This window comes from Pagrus major, chromosome 18 (assembly GCF_040436345.1).
Source record: "Pagrus major chromosome 18, Pma_NU_1.0".
Taxonomy (NCBI): domain Eukaryota; kingdom Metazoa; phylum Chordata; class Actinopteri; order Spariformes; family Sparidae; genus Pagrus; species Pagrus major.
Genome location: NC_133232.1, coordinates 35,620,534 through 35,643,359, shown reverse-complemented (window position 1 = coordinate 35,643,359; position 22,826 = coordinate 35,620,534). Strand labels below are relative to the sequence as shown.

Sequence of the window (22,826 nt, the reverse complement as noted above, 5' to 3'; positions counted from 1 at the left end):
TACTTTTGATCAGGAAAAGTTCCCTCTTCCGTTGAAAAAGCATAATCAGGCTCAGTTCTGACATAAATATTTACTTTACTACTTAACACTTTAAGGGAACTTCCAGTTTATTACAGCTTGAGGTTTATTTACATACTTCTGGCCATCAGTCTCATCAGTGATACCGTTAGAGCAAAGCTATGAAGAAGTCACATGACGCAAAAAAACATGAGTACTAAGGAGATGAGAAAGGATTCAAATATTGCTCCGTCCATTCAACTTTGACTTTGACTTTATCTGTTTGCAAAATTACAACATTGTGATTAAAGACATACAATTATAGAGCCAAGTCTTCATGTGTCATTAATGTTAGACATAACTGTGAGTTGTTCGACTTTCTAATGTGCTTGAAGAGCGTCTCATACTTTTAATTTTGTATGACCGACGTATTTACTATTTTTCAAAACAGATCACAGTGTACTGTTCATGATGCTCAGCACAAATTGTTCCTGCTGCACTAGGAAAGATCATCTATTGATGTTTGGCAAAAACCTAAAATTTTCATTGGATGATTTTGTCTGACAAAAGAAGGACAACAGTGTGGAGCCTGCGTTAGGGAACATTATCATCAGCTGCTGTACAGAAGCAGGCAGGTTTACTGGTTTCCCTAAAGAGGAAAGACTTTGTTTGCTATGTGATTTCAGTGAGACTAAAGATGAAGTCCCCTCCATGTTTTATTTCTTATTGTGAGAAGTAAAATTTAGTAAAAAAATGTCTTTAATTGACGAGTTCTTCTGTATAATTGGCTGTATATAGATTTGGATATACATAGATCATAGCCAATAGAACAGATGGCTGCAACGATGAAAATAAAACCCAAACTGTAGTAAACTCTTACGTTGCACAGACATTAGTAAATACAGTCTATTTATTGCTAATAATTCAGTTAATCAAATCGTGATTTGGGTTTGTGTTAAGGTTTGACCTCTTGGCCAACGGCGGTGCTTCTCTGACGCTGAGTTACGAGCGCGCCCCGTTCCCCACGCTGCACCGCACAGTGTGGCTGCCCTGGAACGTTTTCCACGTGATGGACACAGTGGTGATGAAGAGGGAAGAGAACGACATCCCCAGCTGCTACCTTACCGGCCTGATCAGACCCAACCCCCTCATCCTGGCTACGCCCCTCTCCACGCTCTACAAGAGCTCCCCAGAGGACAGTCCCATCATCCCCGAGACGCAGGTGAGACGGCAATCGCAGAGGTGACCCAGGGAGAACGCATTACAGCGCTTTTATGGTCAATTCCAAATTTGCGCTCATATCTGATGCTTTTGAATGACTTGAATAATTTGACCCACGTTTGATCTCAACATTACAAGCAGCAGCGTTGAAAATACACAAACACAGAGTCACGATAATGCTGTTATCTTGCTTTTACCATGGCTTCTCTCGCTTATTTTAAACAGTCAGATTTGCCTTTCAGTTTGCCTTTGAGCTTTGATTGAATTGAGGCGTCTCCCCAAATACTAAGCCATAAATTGCCTCGCAGTAATACTGATAAATTCTGAGGGCACATCGCATGGAGGTTGCATGCCCCAGGATTTGGTTTGTATCCATTTGGCTCAAATCAGAATTGAAAATCCCTAAATGCAAAAATGTGACTCTGCAGCTTCTGCTGTTTAAAACCGATTAGGAAAAAAAAAAGATCTGTTCGCGACAATTTGGACATGCTTCAACGTGAGCATTCGGGTGAAACCTGTTCCACAACTAGGACAATAAAAATAGCAAGACTTGAGTGTGTTACAGTCGTGGTGTTCAAGTAAAAGTATTTCTTCTCCACAGTCTCAAATAATGAATAATTCATTTACTGCCCATGGCGTGTGTTCATAAATGTTAATTTACTATATTGTTGTGTAAAAGTGCGGTCTTAAAGGAACTAAGAACTATCAAGTATGATTTTTGCTGCTGAACAAAAATTATATTTGACTTCACTGAATAGGAAATAATTTGATTAGCTTGTGTGTCTATATAAACCTGACAAAGAACATTTCTCTTGTGTGGCTGAGCTGCTCTTCACTGAATGCAGGGTTTCAATGGGTCCTTTAATAGTCTTAAGTCCAATAATCTGAATTTTAGGCCTTAAAATGTCTTAAATCTTGAATTATAAAATTAATCATTGATTGCATTTACTTGAGTCTCGCTTTAAATGTGTTTTTGGTTAAGATTTGCATTGAACTTGCTGAAACAAAACTACAAAATGAAATCAACATAGAACGAATAACCCCTAATGCAGACATGTCAGACTTTATCAGAGCTAGTGTGTTGTGCAGTGTGTGGGCCCACGTGGTGTCTCCTCATAAAAAAAAAATGGCTACCTCTGGATGAAATGAGTTAAAAAATGGTTCATGTTACAATACTTTCATCTAATACCGGTAAGTACAAATTCCAACCAGATCTGGCTGGAGAACAGTGGATTTAGTTCTTGCCTGTTGAAAATAATGAATTTGAAGCCAGCTGCACCTTCTGCAAGAAGACGCTCTAATCAGGGTGTAATATCATCAGTCGCATTGGAAGTCAGAAAAACAAAACGGTGCGATTAAATGGCAGCAGCAAACGGCTACCGTTTCTGAACATGAGTCATGTTCAGGGGGATTTTCATGTTTAATTATGATACAAATAATTTACTTAATTCTGGGACTCAGAGGTTCCTTCATATCCTTCATACTGTTTTGCCAGCATGGATGTATAATAGGTCTTAAATTGCATTTATAATGATCTTAAAATGTCTTAAATTTAAGTTGTTAAAACCTGCAGAAACCCTGTGAATGATAACAGTGAACCCAAATATTTTTTTATTATCATATACTGTAAATATACTGTAATGTATTACATGCTGTAACCACATCTAATACCAGCAAACTCCCGTTGCTCTAGTTACTTAAGTCTGTACTCCACGCTGTGCACTTGGCACCAGTCTGACTGCTAATTAAAATCTTAGGTTCTTCATGAGCAAGTGGCCATACCAGGCAGTGACCTCAACCTGGTCTACCTGAGCTCCAGGGCAGCTGGCTACAAGCCCATCCTCAAGGTGCTTCTGACCCAGGATCGTCTCCCCTTCGGCCTGATGAAGGTGCACCTGATGGTGGCCGTCATGGGCCGTCAGTTCCAGAAGTCTTTCCCTGCCTTCCCCGACCTCTCGTACACCTTCATCTGGGATAAAACAGACGCCTACAATCAGAAGGTCTTTGGCCTTGCAGAGGCTGTGGGTGAGTACCTGCTGTGAAGCTGCCGACTGAAGATGTTGTGTAAGCGTGAGTTCACTCTCAGATACTCCGGCTTCCCTCAGGCGATGAACCTTGGTTGAACTTTCGAAGATTGATTTTATTTTTTTTTTCAAATTGAGGATTATTTAAGCCAGGCGGTGCTTTTGTTGTGCAATAAAGATTTAGTAGTTTGTGTGAAATCCTGAAATCCCCCAGTGCTGCATTTTTGAAGGCCACTGCTCTTTTGCTGACTTCTTTGTTTTGCATGTATGATATTTCAGCAGCAGCAGTGCAGTGACTTAAATATTGCCGATGAGGCAGTGGCCTTAGAAATGATCCAGCAAAGAGTCGATAGTCACAGTAAAAACTAATGACATATAATTACAGAATCTTTTGATTGGATCAGACATAACAGAATATCTTAATTAGGATTTTTTAAAAATAACAATAATTAACGTGTCACTTTAAAGGTCCAGTGTGTAGGATTTAGGAGGATCTATTGGCAAAAATGGAATATAATATTTCTAGTAAACTCAGTGCAGAGTTTGCATGTTCTCCCCGTGCCTGCGTGGTTTCTCTCCGGATATCCGGCTTCCTCCCCAAGACCAAAGACATGCAAGTGAGTTTAATCGGTCACTCTAAATTTCTCGTAGGTGTGAATGTGAGTGAGATTGGTTGTTTGTCAGGTCCTCTCCACAGAGACCGCCATGTTGCACTGCCGTGTTTCTACAGAAGCCCAGAACAGACAAACTGATCGCTGACTTCAGAGACGATTTTTAGCAGCCACTGTAGGGGAGGGTGAGATGAGGGGTGTTCAGTTGGTTGCAATATACAACCTAAATCCTTCATACTGGATCTTTAAAGGGTAACTCCACCTACATTACCCACAATGCAATTTAGCCACTGAGTGTAATCACTGAAGGCAGTTTATCAGATTATATACAGCTTCCTATGGAGCCACAAAAGGCTTTATATACTTCTTTCACATATTCAGTAGTAGTATCCTAAGATCTGTAAACACACTTTGAATCAGTAAAATTGGTGGTGACTCTTTTAGACTAATACTGCATTAGCATGCACTTCATATGTCTTCATCTTGTTTTTACAAAACTACATGTAGTAACACTTGCATATTAATGTTATGCTGTAAAACTTTTCAGTCTGAAAAAGGCTCGGGGATTTGGTTAAGACGGATGAATGTTGGAGCACTCCAGCTTTTCAGAGAAATAAAAGCCTCACAGCCCTGACAGTCAACAGGACTCACTCTTGGATTATGGCTGCAAACATGCCACAGCGTTTATGATATTGACTATAATGTGCTCCATCTGAGCCTTTATTGTTTAAGTAATTCATGCCACTTTACAAGCTATCTCGTGTCGTGCTTTATTTGCATTTACACAAGATAAAGCAGACAAATGAGAGGAGGAAACATAAAATACAAACTGTGCAGGTGAGACCCAGATACCCCACGGGTCTTCTAAAATCATCCCAGCTGGAGAAAATCACATAGTCAAAGAGAAAGCAGCCCCAGCAAATATAGAAAACAGCCACAACGTGTGCTGAATGTCTTATAGGCTACAGGCCTCATTGCTGCCATAAGTGTCAGGTAAGGAGGTTGCAACCTTGCTCACCATAGGTATCTGCCATCATTACTTTCAGTGTCAGTGGGATACGAATACGAGTCCTGCCTTGATGTGGTGCTCTGGGAGAAGAGGACGGCGGTGTTGCAAGGCTATGAGCTGGATGCCTCCAACATGGGAGGGTGGATGTTAGACAAACACCACATATTGGACATTCAGAGAGGTAAGAAACGCTCATATATTCAGTGTATGTGTATGTGTGTGCATGGGGGGCAGAAATAGGTAGCCTCTTAGGGTTACAGGCAGGTGGTCTTTACCCTGAATCACCGCAATAAATACTTGAATGAAAATGAAATATGGTTCGTCATCCCATCTGCAGATAATAGAGGAGAGTTTTGAAGGGCCGATCATTCACAGTAATGACTGAATAAATCAGTGACTAAGTCACCAGGGTGCAGGGCTCGCTACAATTCCACACTACTCAGCTATTTTAGGAAGAAGACGGCCTTTTGGCGCTCATGAAGGCTCGCGCTTTTGATGAACAGGCGTCATGTTTAATTCTCGCATTAATTCAATAAACTAAATTAATTTCTTGCTCCGTCATCAATCAGAATCGCTTTAATCGCCAAGTACAATAAATGGACGTGAGTTTGTCTTTGTCGTGCTGTTGCAGAGACATGAGAGAGTGAAACATAATGAAACTTATCAAAAATACACATAGAGGACTGAGTCATTGGTGGGTTACAGTATCTGGAGAATGTTACAAGTGTGCAGGCAGTAATGTGACTGCAATCATCAGAAGTGAGCCTCGGGGTAGTGTGCATTGTCAGTTTGCCAGGCCGCTGTTTTGACATTAAACCCACTCCGGCTCACAATCGTTGTTCCAGTTGTCCAACATAATTTGTGGCCCTTTCATCTTGAAAATGGTTGAGGTTACAGTCGTGGCCTTCAGCTGAGTCCTTAGTCTCTTACTGTCAGATTGGAGTGTGTGAGTGGATATTTAGCCTTTCGTTGTTTGGGGAGATTTTCTGTAATGTTTATTTTGTTTTAGAGGGCATTTAATGTGTGCCTGCGCTCATTTTAAATGCAAGTTTGATCATGGCCACAGTGATTAACTGCTCATATGGACCAAATTCTTGGAACAGAATCATTACTATATAATTGCCTCTTAAATAATTCACTTATAGTAATCAAGTTCTGACCTCACAGTGTTCATTTTGGGTCTTTTTATACATGAAAACTGAAGAAAAAAAAACTTTAAACTACAGTTATTCCAATAACCGCCCCCCCTTTACTCCCACGATACTTTGCCTCGCAGTGATCCTTCTTCTTCCCTCTGGCTACCTGAGGCTGATGCTGCATGCTAGTTGAAATCATGATGAGAAAAATAAAGTCATCAAGGCAGAAATTACTAAAAAATGCAATGTACAATATCGCTGGAGGGTTTACTTACGTGTAGCTTGTTAATTGTTGGTGTAGCAGCTTTAGCATTGCTAGCTTCAGAGGGCCAAAAGGAGCTTTTTGCTTCATGTCTGTGTTCGGTGGCTTCTAATGACAAAGAATAACAGAATATCTTAATTATGATTTTTAATTAATTCAAGTGTCATCTTAAAGGGCCTTTATACGACAGCTTGTAGCAGTTTACATGTGTTAATCGCTCTTATGTGAGCATGATGTGAAATATTAACTTACACAACAGCTCTGGTGTTTGGTGGTTTCTGTCCTGTAATAAATCAAAGGGCTATTTAAATCACAAAAGTGGCATTACAGTACTTTTTTTTTTTTGAGGGAGGTTCACTCATTCATAAGAGGGGGAGCTTTTCATTTTGAGCCCAGTCATATTGTTTCATAGTCCTGCTCTCCAACTGCCAACTGGACTTGGAGAGCAGGACTATGAATATAAAGAAAAAGGAGAGGAAATGGTTCTAATAATCATCTGCACTACAGACGGTTTCCACTCTGTAGGATTTCTTCTGTTCCACTGGCACCTAACAGGAAATGTTACAGCCTGCGTGAACAACAAATGCATCTGAGAAAGTGGTAATTATACCTGAGGTAATGGTTTTCCTGGTTCTAGCCAGATTATGGTGTCTTTTGAGCCGCACAGTGTGGGGACTTTGTTTGATGTTTCCGACAGTGATAGCATCACTGCAGAGGAGCCGGGCATGGTTTTGATTGATTTTCCTTTTGATTCAACTTTATTTCCATTACTCGGGGAGAGAAAACATGAAGCAGTACAAATGTTCCAGCTGATATTATTTCTCGATGTGGACAAGTTGTTCTGTACTTTGTCTCTATACAGTCATATAAGAGGTTCGGGCAGGTATGTTTGGAGTATGTGTGTCGGTTTGGCGTTGAGTTCAGTGTGGTGTGTTTGCATGCAGACTGAGATGTCCTGAAATAGCGTCTTGTTAAAATCTTTCCCTATCCCATCTCATCATCAGGTTAAAAATGAGTTTTTAGAGGTCATTGTGCTGAAAGAAATGATAAAACATATTTCATGCCTCAGAGGAAGATAAACGTTTAAACATTACGTTTCATTTAAATGTAGCGATCAATCAAGAAAGTGCAAATTTATCAACTTTCCCTTCTTGTGGTGCAGAATCTCATTTTAAGATGAAATGTTCCTTTATGTTCCTCAGGAGCAAGCAATATGACCTGGCATTAACATCCCTACACAACATCTAGCATTACTCAGTACGCCTTTGCACTAGCTTCCTCTCTTCAGAGTTGTGTGGTACGCCTACACTCACTCACTCAGAGGTTGTGCCATTCACCTAACAGGTAGGAGTATCGCCCTTTTTTTATTTGCTCCCTGTTGCCGTGCAGAAATAAAGCTGACATGAGGTCAGTTCCTCAGAAAGTAGCGAAATGTACAAATATAGCTTTAAGTGAGCTTTTTATCAGGCAACCTGTTGGCCACCTGCAGCGTTTATCACTTAAGAGTGCGTCGCTCTGAAGTTGCCAGCTATGACTTTGTCACTCATGCATTTGGATTCTGCACACTAGATGGATAAATCACTTTCATACGTCCCCCTCCACTCTAAATTGTTTTTTATTTGTGTTCCTGCAGTTGAATGTTTGAGCTTCAGTGCAGAATGATGTGTGTGCAGAGTTTGACACTACAAAGTTGTTTTCACATCCATTGCTGAAAGTTGAAAGTTTCTCTGTGTTTACTGAAAAACAGATTTTCACGAGGCGGGCCTACGACATTTGTGACATCACACACATCCTGGTCCAACATCAGGATACACAAGTGTGCTGTGGACACTTGCAGCCTCCAGATGTGTCCAGCAGTTAAACTTCTGAAATGAAAACTATTTGCATTTCATATATTCTGGAATTTTTTGTGATAGAGAAACCATGTTGGACACACATCAGAGCAGTTTTGTATGTCCTCATACATGATGAGAGGGAATCTTAAACTGCATTTATTTTCCTTCAAGCGCGACGCTCAGAGTTCCTGTCATTATAACATGTGATGTCTTTATTAGGGATGGGACGATGAAAGATTTTATCCAGATCACAATAAAAAAACACAAATTTTCATTATCAGGATAAATGTTAATCGAGATAATCCTGAATATCCTCGTATGAAAGACTTGAGAAAGCTGTCTAGCTCACTGACGCACAGTCCTTTATCGGTTTCCTGATTTATTATTTGTATTGCCTAACCCATTGTCAAAAGAATGGCTGAAGGCATCGCTCACACATTGTATCCTCCACACAAACGAGTTAAATCTGATGTGTGTAACGTCAGGGAGATGAGGTCACCACCATTTATTTATCTTTTCTAAAATAAAAAGATGTGTGTCCTTCCTGTGATCCTTTTGTTTCCTAACAGCATGTATGATAACAGTGATTCCAGTACGTTTTAGTGCAATTTTAGTTTTCATTTGAAAGTTTTCAGAATATTTTTTCATGATTATTGGGATAATATTGTGAATCTCAAGGATAATCATGACATGAAATTTTCATACCGTCCCCTGCCGAGTCTTTAGCACTACACTGTGTGAATAAATACTTAGTAGTTTAAAAGGCACCACCAGAAGGTCCGGTGAGGTTCAGGAGGTTAATGAGGTCCACATGGTTTAACAGCACACCATTAAAGTGTTTGTACAGCTAATTGTGCGTGAAAACAGACTGTTGCTTTTAAATGTATTCACGGTGCTGATATTGAATTTAAAGAGCTGTATATCCTCTTAAAATCTAATGGCATCATAAACACATGGGAGAAAATGTGAGCATCCCTGGCTGACCAATCACGATTCTTGCGGTCTCTATGTGGTATCTCCACAGCCCGGATGTGTAGTAACATTTATGAGGAGGTTTACATGAGCTCTGGCTCAGCCTCCTTACATGTCCTCTGCAACCGCCTGACACCAAAGTATAAATCTGACTTTAGCCTCTGTCTCTTTGGCCCGGTCCATCGAGCTTTAAAGCAAAAACCCTTAGAGGTTATTTCTGTTACAAGATATTCTGGCAGCCAGAGGAGGTCTGTTTTTAAGGAGGAAAGCTTGTGTAACTCCTTTTTTTGAAAATAGTCTTTTGTAGGATCTTACATGCACACCTACAATTGGCATGGGCAACGCTATTCATCCCACAACATTCAGTGTGCTTCCATGCCATACATGTACTCTACATGTATAACAGTCTCCTTACATCTCAGTGATTGCACAAACTGTCTTTTGTCGGATGCGGTTGCGGAAAACATGTCATGGAACCAGTTTATGAAACTGAGTCTTCCTTTACTTTGTTCAAACCTTGATGCTACTTTGTTGAACATTAAAAGAACAGACACTGGGGCCCATTGCCGTACCCAATCTGTCAAGCCATCTAGAACGTGAAGTTTGTGAAGTGTGCAAGAGAACACTGCAATGTGCCTCTAGCTTGACTGCTGCTGGTGTGGTGCGTTTCATCCCACCTGTCTCAAAGTATAGCACACCCATTTCCAAAGCCTTCACTGTGGCAGCATCACAGTTGGAGTTGTACTCGTCGTGAGATGCGCTTGTGATCAACAGATAGGTGCAGCACGTGTGATATGCTAATGTATGCTGCATCCTTTATTAGGCTGAGCTCTGGTACGTGCTCGGATTTATCAGAAAATTGGATGTTACTGTGCATGAAGAATCATCCTGTGCACGGTTGTACTTGTACATGGAAGCAGTGATGACAGAAATAAAACAACAAGCAGATGGTGTCGAGTTTTTTCAGATGCAGTAAATGCTGCAGCCTCCCCAAGGCTTCTTCACACTTTTCACTTGTCGTATTACAACACCGCCCCGAAAATAAATTGCGAAGTCTGACAAAATTTGGAAGATTCAAAAATAGTTTATCAAACTTCTGTTGTTCTGTTTCATTTACCCTGGTCTGACAGCAGCTTTATCAATTTGCCAAAAGGGTTTCAAGCCTCAATCCTATTAGCTCAGCCCGAAGACAGTGAGCCCTTTAAGACTGTGAAATGTTTTTGTTAGCGATGTCGGTATGCTAGTTTATAGCTCAGTTCATAACATAAGTATCATAACCATATCTGTAATCCTATCCCTCACGCACAGAGTGGAAGAAGTACTCAGATCTTGTACTTGAGTAGAAGAATTAGTATCAAAATATACTTAAAGTAAGAAAAGATTAAGTACGCATCGTGCAGAACGGCATATTTCAGAATAATGTGTATTGTTTTATCGGACCGTTACTATCAAGGCATTAATGTGTTCATCTATTTTGTAAAGATGGTTTAACTTCATGTAGTTTATCTGCTGGGTATCTTGTGAATTTCCCATCAGGAATAAATAATGTTTCATGTTAATCTATAGTATTTTTGGTTAAAAATATGAACTATGAATGAAATGTAGTGAAGTAAAAAGTACAATATTAGCCTCTGAGCCAAAGTGGAGTAGAAGTATAAAGTAGCAAAAAATGGAAATACCTCAAAATTGTCCTTAAGTACAGCAGAGTAAATGTTCTGTCTGCCACCACTGCTGACACACACATTTCTACCACAGCCGTTTGCGTCGAGGCGAATTGTTTTATCCTCTTGCATTTTCTCAATCCAAACTGAATTATTCAGCCTTGCATTCAGCCACTTTTTGACATTTGAGATTTATGGCCCACGTGGGTTTTTGGGCAGGGAATGCAGTTCGATATCCTCGGTCGGCATGAAGATGAATCCAAATATCACTGTTTGCCTTCATTGCTGCTGCAGTATTGATTCTTTAATGCTGTAAACCTTGACTAATGTCCTCACCCAACATGTTAGCGAGCGGTGGTCCTCCTGCAGCTGCACAGCAGTTCAGCTCCAGAAATTTGCTATCGCTCCGCGTTGTGACTCCCGCTTCATTTTTTTTGCACCACTTCCAACATCTGAGGACTTTTTCTCTCATCGTTTGTGGCAAAGGACCCAAGCAAAGGCAGTATCTCTCTCTCAGCCTCCACTCCAGAGCCTGTCAAGCTAGATAAGGCAAATTGCTGGTGTCTGTGCTTTAGTTGTGTCCTCCTGCCACTCCTTTCTTCATTACAAGTGGGGATATGTCGTCCCCTAAATCTAAAGTGCGTCTCTATCTAGTGTAACATAGCTGATTCTTATTGGACACAGCCAGAGTTCAGAATCTCAGAGTGTACTTACAGAACAGCTCACGCACATGGTACATTCTGAAGCACTGAGAGGTTTCCTGCCCACTTTTAGCCTCTATCACAGTGAATCAGTGGGAGCCTGTGTGGTATCTTAGAGAATGACACAGTGCAGAGGAGAACAAAGAAGGACAGGGTGCAATTAAGACACTCTCCCGCTCCTCCCTCACCAATCTCTGTACTCTCTCTGTGTCACCAAGGTGACATTGCTCAGGGCGCTCGAGTTTTTTTTATCAGGTATGGAGGCTCGGCCTTGCGTTTGTACCATTAATCATCATGGACGCTGTGATGTTGGCAATGAAGTCTTTTTTTTCCTACTACTGTACATGTCTCAAATTAGCCTTTATCAAACAAATGATTACCTTCTGGAGTAATTCTAAGGAATCAATTGAAATAACGGTCATCAATTAGTGAATATGCGAGGAGGTGGAAAGGTGGCCTTGCAGATTTGGGCGATGTTTAAAGGTGAATTATCAGTTCTACACACCGGAAGGTAGGCAGCGCGTGTGAATAAAGCAGAACAACAGCAATTTTCTCTCCTCGCTCAAATATTTCTGTAATGACTCACTTTTCTTTTCTTTTTCTGCTTTATTTTCCGGGATAGAAAATGGCCTTCATGTTTGATCCACATCTCTACACTCACAATTACTATCATTTTTTGGATGGTTTTCAATATCCCCTTGGCAAATTCCGTGTTACTGCCAGAGTCTAACTGTGTCTGAGTGTTTAATAATGTGCTAAAAGCTGCGTGACATGCAGTTACATTACATTACGGGCTTGCTAGATGGAGCAGCATCGGAGTGATCTCGGAGCAAAAGAGACAACAGATTCTCAGACTTTCTGAAAAAGCCTTTTTCCCCCTAGGCCAAGCAAAAAACAGGGATCCCCCCCCCCCCTTCACCAACGTCTACCGAAAAACTCAAGCACGCCTCCACACATTCGTTTGCTAATCAATGAGCAGACACGTCCCTAATGGTTGATCCACTCAGCTGCTGTATTTTTATTTTGACTTGAAATCTCCTCTGCAAAATCTGTCGAGGGAGCGCTGCTCGTTTCAAACTGTGAGGAAAACAAAACTTGGCCAAATTGTATAAATTTCACTTCTGCTTGTCTCACATAAGGTTAGCTGTATCTTATTTGCGAGAAAGTGTTGCTTACAGTTTCATAAATGTCCTCGGCTTTGACTCAGACAGGGTAAAAGTAGAAAATATGATATGTTGAGTGTCTCCAAAGTCATTTTAGTCCACACTCTGTAGGAGTCCCTCCTGTTCAGCCCGGGGCCCTGGATAGTCGGAAGCCAAATTCCCATCAGTGCAGCTCTCCAGCTGAGACGTCACAAGCTTGATCCTTGCAACAATCATCAGCAGTAATGTGTCATGACCAAGTGTCCTTGAGGGAAGAAAGCTGAACCTTAATCTGCCCACTCACTTTAAAGTCGAACCAGTTGAACTTGTGTGTGTGAGAAAATGAAAGTGAAAAAGTATAGTGTCCATACCGAGTGTGCCGTGATCATGGGGGGGCAGCTGATGATTAATTATTGTACTTAATCCCTTCCATTACGCTGTCTAATAGCCTATGGTAAGACGTGTGTGTACAGTAAACTATGATGGAAGTGTAAATAGAGCGGACCGCAGCGCTGTGCCAAAATGACCTCAGCATTAAATGTGTTTTCCTTTTTTTTTTTTTTTGAAAGCTGAACGTCAGCCAAACTGTTAGACTGCTGTACCGCTGCAGCTGATCCATGTCCTGCACACTGCATTAGGCTCCTGGATATTACAAGCGTCTCTGTCACTCCGGAGAATGTTAAGGAGCTATTACACAAACAGACATTGAAATTCTAGGCAGATTACAAAGCTTATTTGTTATTTGTAGCTATGTTCCTGGGTGCAGCGTCAACCTTCCGGCTCAGCGAGAGCTCTCATCACGCCATGTGTTTCATTCAGTGAGCAGACGCATGGATCACAGTTCAATTAGAGTCCCAAGGTCGCGCGTTTGATGGCGTCACGCATAAAGCCGTCCCCCGGACCTATTTGTCTTTGTTAGAGGCTCATGTGTAATGCTCTCGGATACAAAAGACGGATTGGTCAGATCGTCCTGTCACGAGTCTCGCCGGACCGTGCCTTCATTTGAATTTGCCCTTCAATCAATTAAATCAATGAAAGGAACTAATCAGAGAAGGGACAAGCAGCATGGCGGCACGCTCGATTTCACATACATCGAGGGTTACGATAGCTTACGGGATAACGCTGTGAGAGAACGACATTATGTGGCCATTCAGCAGCGCCATAGATTCACTAATTAGGACAGAGGCAGTGTGAATTCAAACAAGTTGCTTGATGTGAATAATTAAGGGCTTCCAGCATGCACTTCTTCCCTTTGATGTGTCTTTTTCCCCTTTGAAGAGAGTCCCACTATATCAGTACCACCCCCTCCCCTAAAAAGCCAGTTATATCTGCTTCTTGTTAAATTATTAATCTGTAGTGACTCACCAAAATTTGGCGAGTCCTCCCTGAAAATGTATGCACCATTATTGGAGGTACACTGTGATGTACGTATGTTTACCACCTCTGTGTGACTTGGGGAGATGCGGCTCTCTGTCAAGTTGAAAGGATGTTATTTTACATAAAATTTATTTGAGCTTTGAGAAAAAGTTTCCAGGATCCCCTGAGCGGCTCTATAATAACAATACAAAGGACTAAAGTATTAGGGTATTTCGGCTGGATTGATGGTCAGCTTGTTGCCTGCGTGCTGGCTCTGCTACTACTGCATTTAAATCAGATCATTATCTTACCTCCGCTCACAATAACAAACAAAACTAATTCAATTCATTTCCTAACTTTTATTCAAAATATATTACTGGTGTGTCCTGACGGCAACCTTCCACACCTCTGAACTATAATCGACCTGCTGATGGACGAGGATCCATTTGGCAGTTGTGATAAAAGGTGCCTGGTTAGTGTTCGTAGATCCAAAGGAAGGTAATCACCTTGCTTTCACCTCCATTTTCAAGTTTGTGAAATGACACTTGGACTGCAATAACTTCAGACAGCTACAGCACACTTTATGGGTGTTGAGAACTAAAGTGAGATAAATGCCTCAATATATTCTGGCTATTAAGCTTTATACACCAATTTTATTGATCTATAAAATGTCAGAAATCACAAGTTTAAATTCAGATTCAGATTTTTATATATATATATATATATATATATATATATATATATATATATAAATATATATATATATATAATAAATATATATAACCAGGAGATGGTTAGCCTAGCTTAGCAAAAAGACTGGAGGAAAAGGGGGAGAAACAGTACCTAAAACCACAACTTGTCATTTTTTGATTGTTTGCACAAAAATTAAACAAGTGAAACAAAACTTTAATTAGATAAGCTTAATTTTGAACTTTAGTCAGGCGAGGTGTTTCCCCTCCCTTCAGGTGGATACCAAGCTAAGCTAATCACCGCTTAGCTCCAACTCTGTATTAAAAGGTTTAATTTGGACTTTTTGAGGCGAGGTTGTACGAGGCACTGCAAAGTCAGTGTATTACCGACAGTAGATGGTGGTTGGCACACCTCCAGTTTGGAGAAATAGACCAGGACAGCAGCTGAGCAATGCCCTGCTGCAGACAAGGAAGCAGCAGCAGAATGTATTTTATCCACCTAAGAAAAATAAATGATCAGTTGAGATGTGGGCTATATTTAGAATATCTTCACCACTTAACCTTGCTGTCAGACAGCCTTTAATGGTGGGGACCTAAAGCTGCTCTCTTCAAAGCCACCAGACTCCTTTAAGAAAAACAGCTATTTTACCTTGCAGAAGACAGGAGACGCTCGTCTACCGCTGCCTCAGTCAGTCGTGGTGTTGTGAGACTTTTACATGTTAGTTTGGATCCAAACTAAACTTAGAACGCAGAAATGTGAGTCTTGTGAAATTTCTCATCTCAACTCATATACTGTTTATACTCTGAGACCTTTGCTTTTCCTTTTTGTACACATGAAATCTGTTTGTGTTTCTTCACAATGTTAAACATTGTTTTTGTAAATTGAATGAATGCATTTTCCTTTTCTGTGCCTCTCTTATAAAAGAGATGTATGACGACGTCCTTGCTGGATAATGAGACCGGTATTTGCTATTAGTGACAAACTCTAATTATGTTTTCACACTCGCAAATAACTGCTGCTTTGTTTCCTAGGCATTCTATACAAAGGCAGCGGGGAGAACCAGTTCATCTCTCTCCAGCCTCCTGTGATCTCTACCGTCATGGGTAACGGGCGGCGCAGAAGCATCTCGTGCCCCAGCTGTAACGGGCAGGCCCAAGGCAACAAGCTGTTGGCGCCGGTGGCTCTGGCGTGGGGCATCGACGGAAGTCTGTACGTCGGAGATTTCAACTACATCCGACGTATCTACCCATCTGGGAATGTCACAAGTATCATGGAGCTCAGGTAAGATCGAGGCCTCTCTTATATGAGTATGTAACAACTAGTTTGCTGATTTAAAGAAAGAAAACAGGATTTATTGTACAACCTGTTGACTCTTTATCTCTGTCACTTCGCCAAATGGTAGGAAAGTGTTAACCTTTACATTTGTATCAAAGATAAAGATATTTCATTATAGTGTTTTGTGCTTTAAATGTATTATATGGATGTTTTTCCAACTTAAAAGTACAAGAACAAATAAAAACACACAACAAACTGTAGATGACCCCTAAAAAAAAATACGTCCAGTTTAAGATTTTGGACCCCACCTAACATTCCCACATTTAGTCCTCCATGTGGTGAGGGAGACTGAAATGGCATGGTGGACAGACTTGCAGTCACACACGTCTTTCCACTACCCATAGAAATTTGAAATCTTTTCCCTATCCATCTCCATAATTAGGAAAGACATCCTGTCTTCGCCGTGTAATTGGGATGATTTACGCCCTCATGCCAAGTTGGCTTCTCCCAGCAATGACTCTGATTCGGCCAGTTGGCTTATTTCATAGTGGCAGATGTTGATTAAATGTACATTGGGCCATCATCTTTCATGAGACACATACATGGCAAACATATGAAAACTGCCTTGAAAGGACACAGGTCAGCACACTTGTTGTGCATTACGTGGCTTGTTACTTAGTATTAAGATTACGAGGGTTGAGTGATTTAAAACATTGCTCTCCATCTCATAAACCTGCCAATTAGGGCTGCAAATAATTATTTAAACTGGCGATTAATCTGTTAATTATTTTCTTGATTAATTGGAAGTTTTTTTGATCTATAAAATGTTTTCCAAAGCCCAACATGAAGTCCAAAAAAGTTGTTTTTGTGCACAACCCAAAGATATTCAGTTTACTGTAATGGAGGAGTGAAGAGACCAGAAAATATTCGGTTTAAAAAAGGACTCAAACTGATTAAAATCAAAATAGTTGTTGATTCATTTAATCAGTTAATTATTGCTCCTCTACTGCCGATGTACCTGCGCAGTGATCATCCACTACAGGGCAGTTATCGTGTGGGAAAGCGTGCAGCAGTGTGAATGGGAGGCAGCCTGCTGCTGTAAAGGAGTTTGCATGCTCAGCAACGCTTCCCTAGATAAATAATGGTTTAAGAAATGGTTCATGTCTCCAAGCAACTGTTTTACTCTGTTTACACGGAGAGAAGCACAAAACACTACTATGAAGGCTCGCATTAGACAAATTAAGTTTCATCTGACATAAAAGAAACACCAAGGAACGCTGTAGTTTGCATCAGACGGTGGCTGCAGTGCAGATTTAAACCAATACGGTCAAAATGATATACAATAACTTCATTTCTTGCTGAAAATTGCTTATTTTGTATCTGATATTAGTTTCCTCCAAACAATCAAAGACTAAAGTGGTTGCAGTTTTTGGTATGTGTGATGAATGCCTGTTATATAAAAGTCCAAATGCTTCATTTGAGATTCCCTGGACCTCTCTCAACTGCTGTTAGCATAAAGTCTGTGTTTAGATTCTGGCTTCAGTGGCCAATATAACAAGTGGCAGAATCAATATTTCAGTATGAGTGGTCAAATTGAGAGAAACAATGGTAATGCAGGACGGGGCTGTATGCAGATAGCAGTACATATTTTCCTCTCTGTGGGTTGTATCTCTCGACCACAGTCCCGCTTCTCGTCTTTCTGCCAAACTGATCGTCATTGCCTGCGACTTTCTCTAGTGGCTGTGTTGATTCTTCAAGGGGATACTTTGACTTTCTGAGTTTTAGCTGTTTGTTTTTCCTCACTGGAAACTGTAAAGGGGGGGAGGAGGCAGTGCATTTTTGGCTAGACTTTGAGTCCTTGTCAGCAATTATTCCTCGTGGTTTCAATGAGGAATAAGAAGGCTTTTAGCAAAAGGCAAAAAAAACAAATCAAGCCAGTAAGTCATTTTTATGACAAGAACGCTGTCTAATAACAACCTTGAAATGAATAGTAAAAGTATCCTTTTGAGAATTACAAATTTCATTGTCTTTGTTCCTTCTCCCTCTTTTCCTGCTTCCTCTGTTCCCTGTCGTAGAAACAAAGACTTTAGACACAGGTAGGTGTGCTATCTCAGTGCACGTGATTTAGTATTCCTCGTACATCCCCATCTGTATCATCCTCTCCTTTTAAGTCTATGAATAACTCTTTCTTTTACGGTCGCCTTTAGCATCAGTGATTACCATGTGTAATTATAACAAACCAATTATAGCTTGATTACATCTAAACAAGAGGAAGAGTGAAGACGACAGTCCGTCAGAATCAGTGCGATGTGGCTGTTGACGAAATGGCTACGACGTACACTGCGACATTTAAAGTATTTCTAAGTATAAATATAAAAAAATAAGTCATGTAAATATATATATCAACACTGACAGTAATGTACCAAGTGCAATGCAGTCCACTACAATGCTGCTGCAATAAACAGTGCCAGTCTAAATCTTATAATTACATTTATAGTGTTGGTGGCAGATGCTCTTATCCACAGGGGCTTACACAACTGCTTTGTATTCATGATTAAGACTACAGCATCAGATCAACTGAGGATGCACATTGGTGGCAATTAGGTTGTCCCAGTGATTAACTGGACCGTAGCCGCCAGAGGTGCTACACAGAGTAAACTGGAGTAACTCTGTTAAGGTGGTGTCGTCTCTGCTGTGGCAGCTGGATTATGTGATATGGAAATGTGACTTTGGTGTGAATTTAAAATCCAAACCACAACTATTCAATTGGCGGGCTGTGGGTCGAACACGGCCCTGTAACAACCTCAATATGGCCCTTTGATCGTTTCATTACGGGGGTGATTAGCCCGTTCGTTTGTGATGTCTGATGTTAAGCACAGAAGCTCTTATTTCATTACAGTTTTAATCCAGGCAGAGTCAAATTTAATAAAAAGAAAATGTTAAATGCAACTTTGTGTTATTAAGAATACACCTATCCTCTAAGATTAAAATGCATAATGTTTCCTTTTCAATTGTGAAAACTAATAAGCAAAGTAGAGTAAACATAAATAAATAATTGCATTGTTTTATAACTCTTGTTAAATCTTGCCCTTCTAAAAGAGTAATCCAGTGGGCCTGAAGAGACTCTCCCTCAGTCGTCTCCTGGACGCTGCAGCAGCTTCCTCCTTCTTTGTTTGACTTCATGATATGTTGTCTCCTCCTCATCTGATTCCAGCAGCTCGGATCAGATGCAGTACAGTTTTGATCGATGCCTGTATCTGAGAATTTCTTTTGTAAGCTCCGCACACCCACCAGAGAAGATAAATAAAGCTGTCCAGTGCAGTGAAGTGCATCATGACTCGTAATCTGTCACCAGAATAAACTTTGTAGTTTTGATTTTCCTCTAACGATCCGTGTAGACGATGGAGGATAGATGTCCACGACTGACCACTGTCAGTCCATGTGACTCACTGTATGTCTCCTTTTAGTTTTGTTTTTGAGAAATGGACTGGACGTTTTTTGGTCCTGACCGAAGGAAACAAACGACAGGTGTACGCGTAACCACTCTAAAGAGAACTAAATTTGGTCCTGATGCATAATTCAAAAGAACCTGGTGACATGCTTCTTTGGGCTTCAGCAGATGAAAGAGCACGGGACTCGTTCAAAGATGCTTATTCAGCTGTTTCTTTTAAACCTGTGTTAAAACAACTACGGCTGTAACCAATGATTATTTTCATTATTGATCAATCTACCAGTATTTGATTAATCATTTAAAAAGAATTGTGACAATGCTCATCAAAATCTAATGTCCAAAGGGACATCTTGAAATTGCTTCTTTGTCTTTTGTCAGTCTAAATCCCAAAGACTCTTTGATTTCTATCAGAAATGACAAAGAAAAGCAGCAAATATTTACATTTAAGAAGCTGCAATCAGCAAATGTTTGACATTTTTGTTTGAAAAATGACTAAAACATTTAATCCATAATGGTTGACGATCAATTTTCTTTCGATTGATGTATCGCATAATCTTTACTTTTCATTTTAGGTTTCAAGCTTGCTTCCCAACAAGACTTGTATAAACCGATCCGCTTGCTTGGCGCGCAGGTCAGCGCGACACAATGTTTAGACTCGTGAGGTGTGCACATTGACCCGTCTCTGAGTCATGACAACCTCCTCTGTGTAGGTTCGCAGAAGCATAATTCCAGCTAGACAGAGAAGCAGATTGAGGAGAGACTGCTGCAGGGCCCGGTTTAACTGTGGACCGACGGTAGTCAGGTGATATTCCATTCTTGGCAGGAGTACATGTAGGCCAGCAACAAGGTGTTGAATTTAAAGTGAGCCACTACATGAGGCCAGTGAAGGGAGCAGAGATGCAGATTGACATGCCAAGCTTGAGCAGGTTGTTACTATGAGGGCTGCTGAATTCTGGATCAGTTGGATGTTTCTGATTGCCTGCACAACAACCAGGACATTGTGACAGTCCAATCAGGACGTGACTGGCACCTGCTTCACAACTTGGGGCAAGAATGATGGAACGCTTGTAGGCTAATCACAGATGCATTAAACCTTAACAAGCCACAGTTAACGTCTGATCTAGTGGTCAAATGAGATGTGGTTCTGGTACTGACAGGTGTTTCAGGCCATAGTTTGAGGTGGTGTTATATATAAGCAAAGTGGTAAACAAAATATTCAAAAGAAGACCACGTAATAAAGTCTTACAACTCCACAAATGTATTTTTATTGCAGGGCTGTTATATTGGACTGCATAATGTCATACAGGTGTTTCATTTATTGTGTCCACCCCCTAAAGGTTGACTGTAAAAGAAAGGGTTTCTAATGTGCGTCTCGCTGAATTCTTTATAGGAAGTTGATAGCAGCTTCCTATTTTGGCCATTTACTTTGACTCATAATAGCTGTCAGATTTTATGGCTCCATCTTCATCATTTTACAAAGATGTTTCATTGCCACATTTATTTTGCCGTCACATTATCCCACTTCTAAAGCCAACCAGTATTGACTGAGGTACCATTAAGCTGGAGTACAAGCAGAGAAGCCATGTTTACGACTGCACTGTAAAGCAAGCTATTTTTCATGTTAACTGCCTCTGTTTTTAGCTCTTTAATGGCGCTTAAGCACCCGCTATGTATCAACTCTGCATTAATAGAAGAGGTCAATAGTTTTTTTTTTAGTATTTTGAGTTTATTTGAAAGTCACATAAAATGATTTAATTTCCTCAAATCTAAATCAGTCAACGATGTGCTGTGAGTCTTTTGATTCCTAGTGTTTGACACATTTGCTCACTGATTTGGGGTCAGATCCATTATGAGACAGAACTAGATGCAGTGCCATTAGTTGTTGCACTTTGTTAACATAAGCCAGTCATTTTTTTTGTAATTCCCAAAGGCTTTTCGCCACAGGGGAGTGATAACAGATGAAGTGATCTGGCTGACAATTTGTCGTTTCTGCTTTGTAAGCTGGGAGCCCACTGCTGCGGTATCCTGTTCAATTCTGTTTGACTTCCATCTTTTCATCCCTCTCTCTTTCACGTTGTCTTTTATTTTTCATTCACAAACACTCTTTATTTTTTCTGCTGTGGAAATTTTTCAACATCATTATTTCATTCTACTGTTCATTAACCACATAAATGACGATGTTGCTGCTGATTTAAAATTGATAATAAGGTTTATATTTTCACCAGCAACTGGACTGGAAAAGAAATGACACTTAATAAGCCATTTACAGTGTGTGTTTTAGAAAATACCACGACAGCTTAAATGCTAATAACAAAACCTGATTGAACATTGGCATTAACTTCCTGTCATTTCTTTTAATGCAATTTAAACAATAGTCTGAAGACGGCTCCTTTGTTACATTACACTTGAAACAATGTGTGAAGGACGCAGGACGTGCTGTTAGAATTAAAACAATGCACCTGTCTATATTCATTTCATTGTTATGAAAGGAATGTTTTTGTGTTTTCTGTCGACACAACTTCAAAATCTAACGCATTCTCAAAACATGTAACCTCTGGAGAGGCATAATGCACAAAACTCGCTATAATATTCTTGATTCTAACTGTTTTATTCAGAGGGAAAATGAGGCAAAATTTCATCAGGGGTCAGTTGGGGGTTTATAGTCCACAGCTATTTTAGAGATTATTGCATGAGATTACTTTAGTATAAATTAGCACCATTAAAGGACTATTTGGCTGCACTGTAAAGGAAAGAGCATCTAAAGAAAAGTTCTGCTGGTCTGCAAACTAAAGGCACATTAAATAATATATAACCAAGCTATTGTCTTGAATGCAGTAACAACCCGGCACACCGGTATTACCTGGCCACTGATCCAGTAAGTGGCCAGCTGTACGTGTCAGACACAAACTCCCGGAGGATCTACCGCCCGAAAACCTTAACCGGGACCAAGGACCTGCAGTCCAATGCAGAGGTGATGGCAGGAACTGGGGAACACTGTCTGCCCTTTGATGAGAACCACTGTGGTGACGGAGGCAAAGCTCCAGAGGCCTCTCTCACTGGGCCCAAAGGTATGGTTTAAAACTAATGAAGATGTGGGACTGAAATGGAGGGGCGGGACGCGGTGATGGGTTTTCTCAGTCAGGAGTGGCAACTGCTAAATTTAAATTTATGTGTGCCACTGGGGTCGGTGCCAGCTGCTGGCTGACTGATTTTTTAATGGATGAATGTGAGTTGTGGTTCATGTGTTGAAGTTAAAGTAAGCAGTGACTGTCGAATAAGAGAACTGATCCTTTTGTAAATTAAAGCTGCGTAAAGCTGCTGCCTGAAAAAAAGATGTTGTTTTAACCTCCAGAAATATAATGCATAATTTATTTTTTGCATAATTGGATATTCCACTAAATAATCATGTTTACTTGAAGAACTGTAACTTTTTTTTCTTACAGCTCTTGTGAAAGTCTGCAGGCCTTTAAAGATTAAAGTAAA

The 22,826-nt window shown here is 40.5% G+C and overlaps 1 protein-coding gene and 1 long non-coding RNA gene across 9 annotated transcripts in view; one reads left to right on the top strand and one right to left on the bottom strand.

Moving 5' to 3' along the window:
- LOC141013825 (uncharacterized) overlaps positions 1-22,826 on the bottom strand; it is a 54,005-nt gene that overhangs the window by 10,949 nt on the left and 20,230 nt on the right. Inside the window, exons 4-6 of one of the 6 annotated variants that reach the window (XR_012180453.1) lie at positions 6,513-6,543; positions 6,274-6,368; positions 3,027-3,187 (exon numbers count right to left, since the gene is read on the bottom strand). The exons of 1 other annotated variant lie outside the window; for it this stretch is intronic. This is a non-coding gene — a long non-coding RNA (uncharacterized lncRNA). The remainder of the gene's footprint in view (positions 1-3,026; positions 3,188-6,273; positions 6,369-6,512; positions 6,544-22,826) is intronic. 4 more of the 6 variants (XR_012180455.1, XR_012180451.1, XR_012180452.1 and 1 more) reach the window with 4 other exon arrangements.
- Positions 1-22,826, top strand: part of LOC141013822 (teneurin-3) — a 218,128-nt gene that overhangs the window by 180,002 nt on the left and 15,300 nt on the right. For all 3 annotated transcript variants that reach the window (XM_073487698.1, XM_073487696.1, XM_073487697.1), the window contains 5 exons: positions 958-1,219; positions 2,976-3,243; positions 4,900-5,043; positions 15,649-15,898; positions 22,179-22,411. In XM_073487698.1, the coding sequence (XP_073343799.1) occupies positions 958-1,219; positions 2,976-3,243; positions 4,900-5,043; positions 15,649-15,898; positions 22,179-22,411 (1,157 nt within the window). The remainder of the gene's footprint in view (positions 1-957; positions 1,220-2,975; positions 3,244-4,899; positions 5,044-15,648; positions 15,899-22,178; positions 22,412-22,826) is intronic.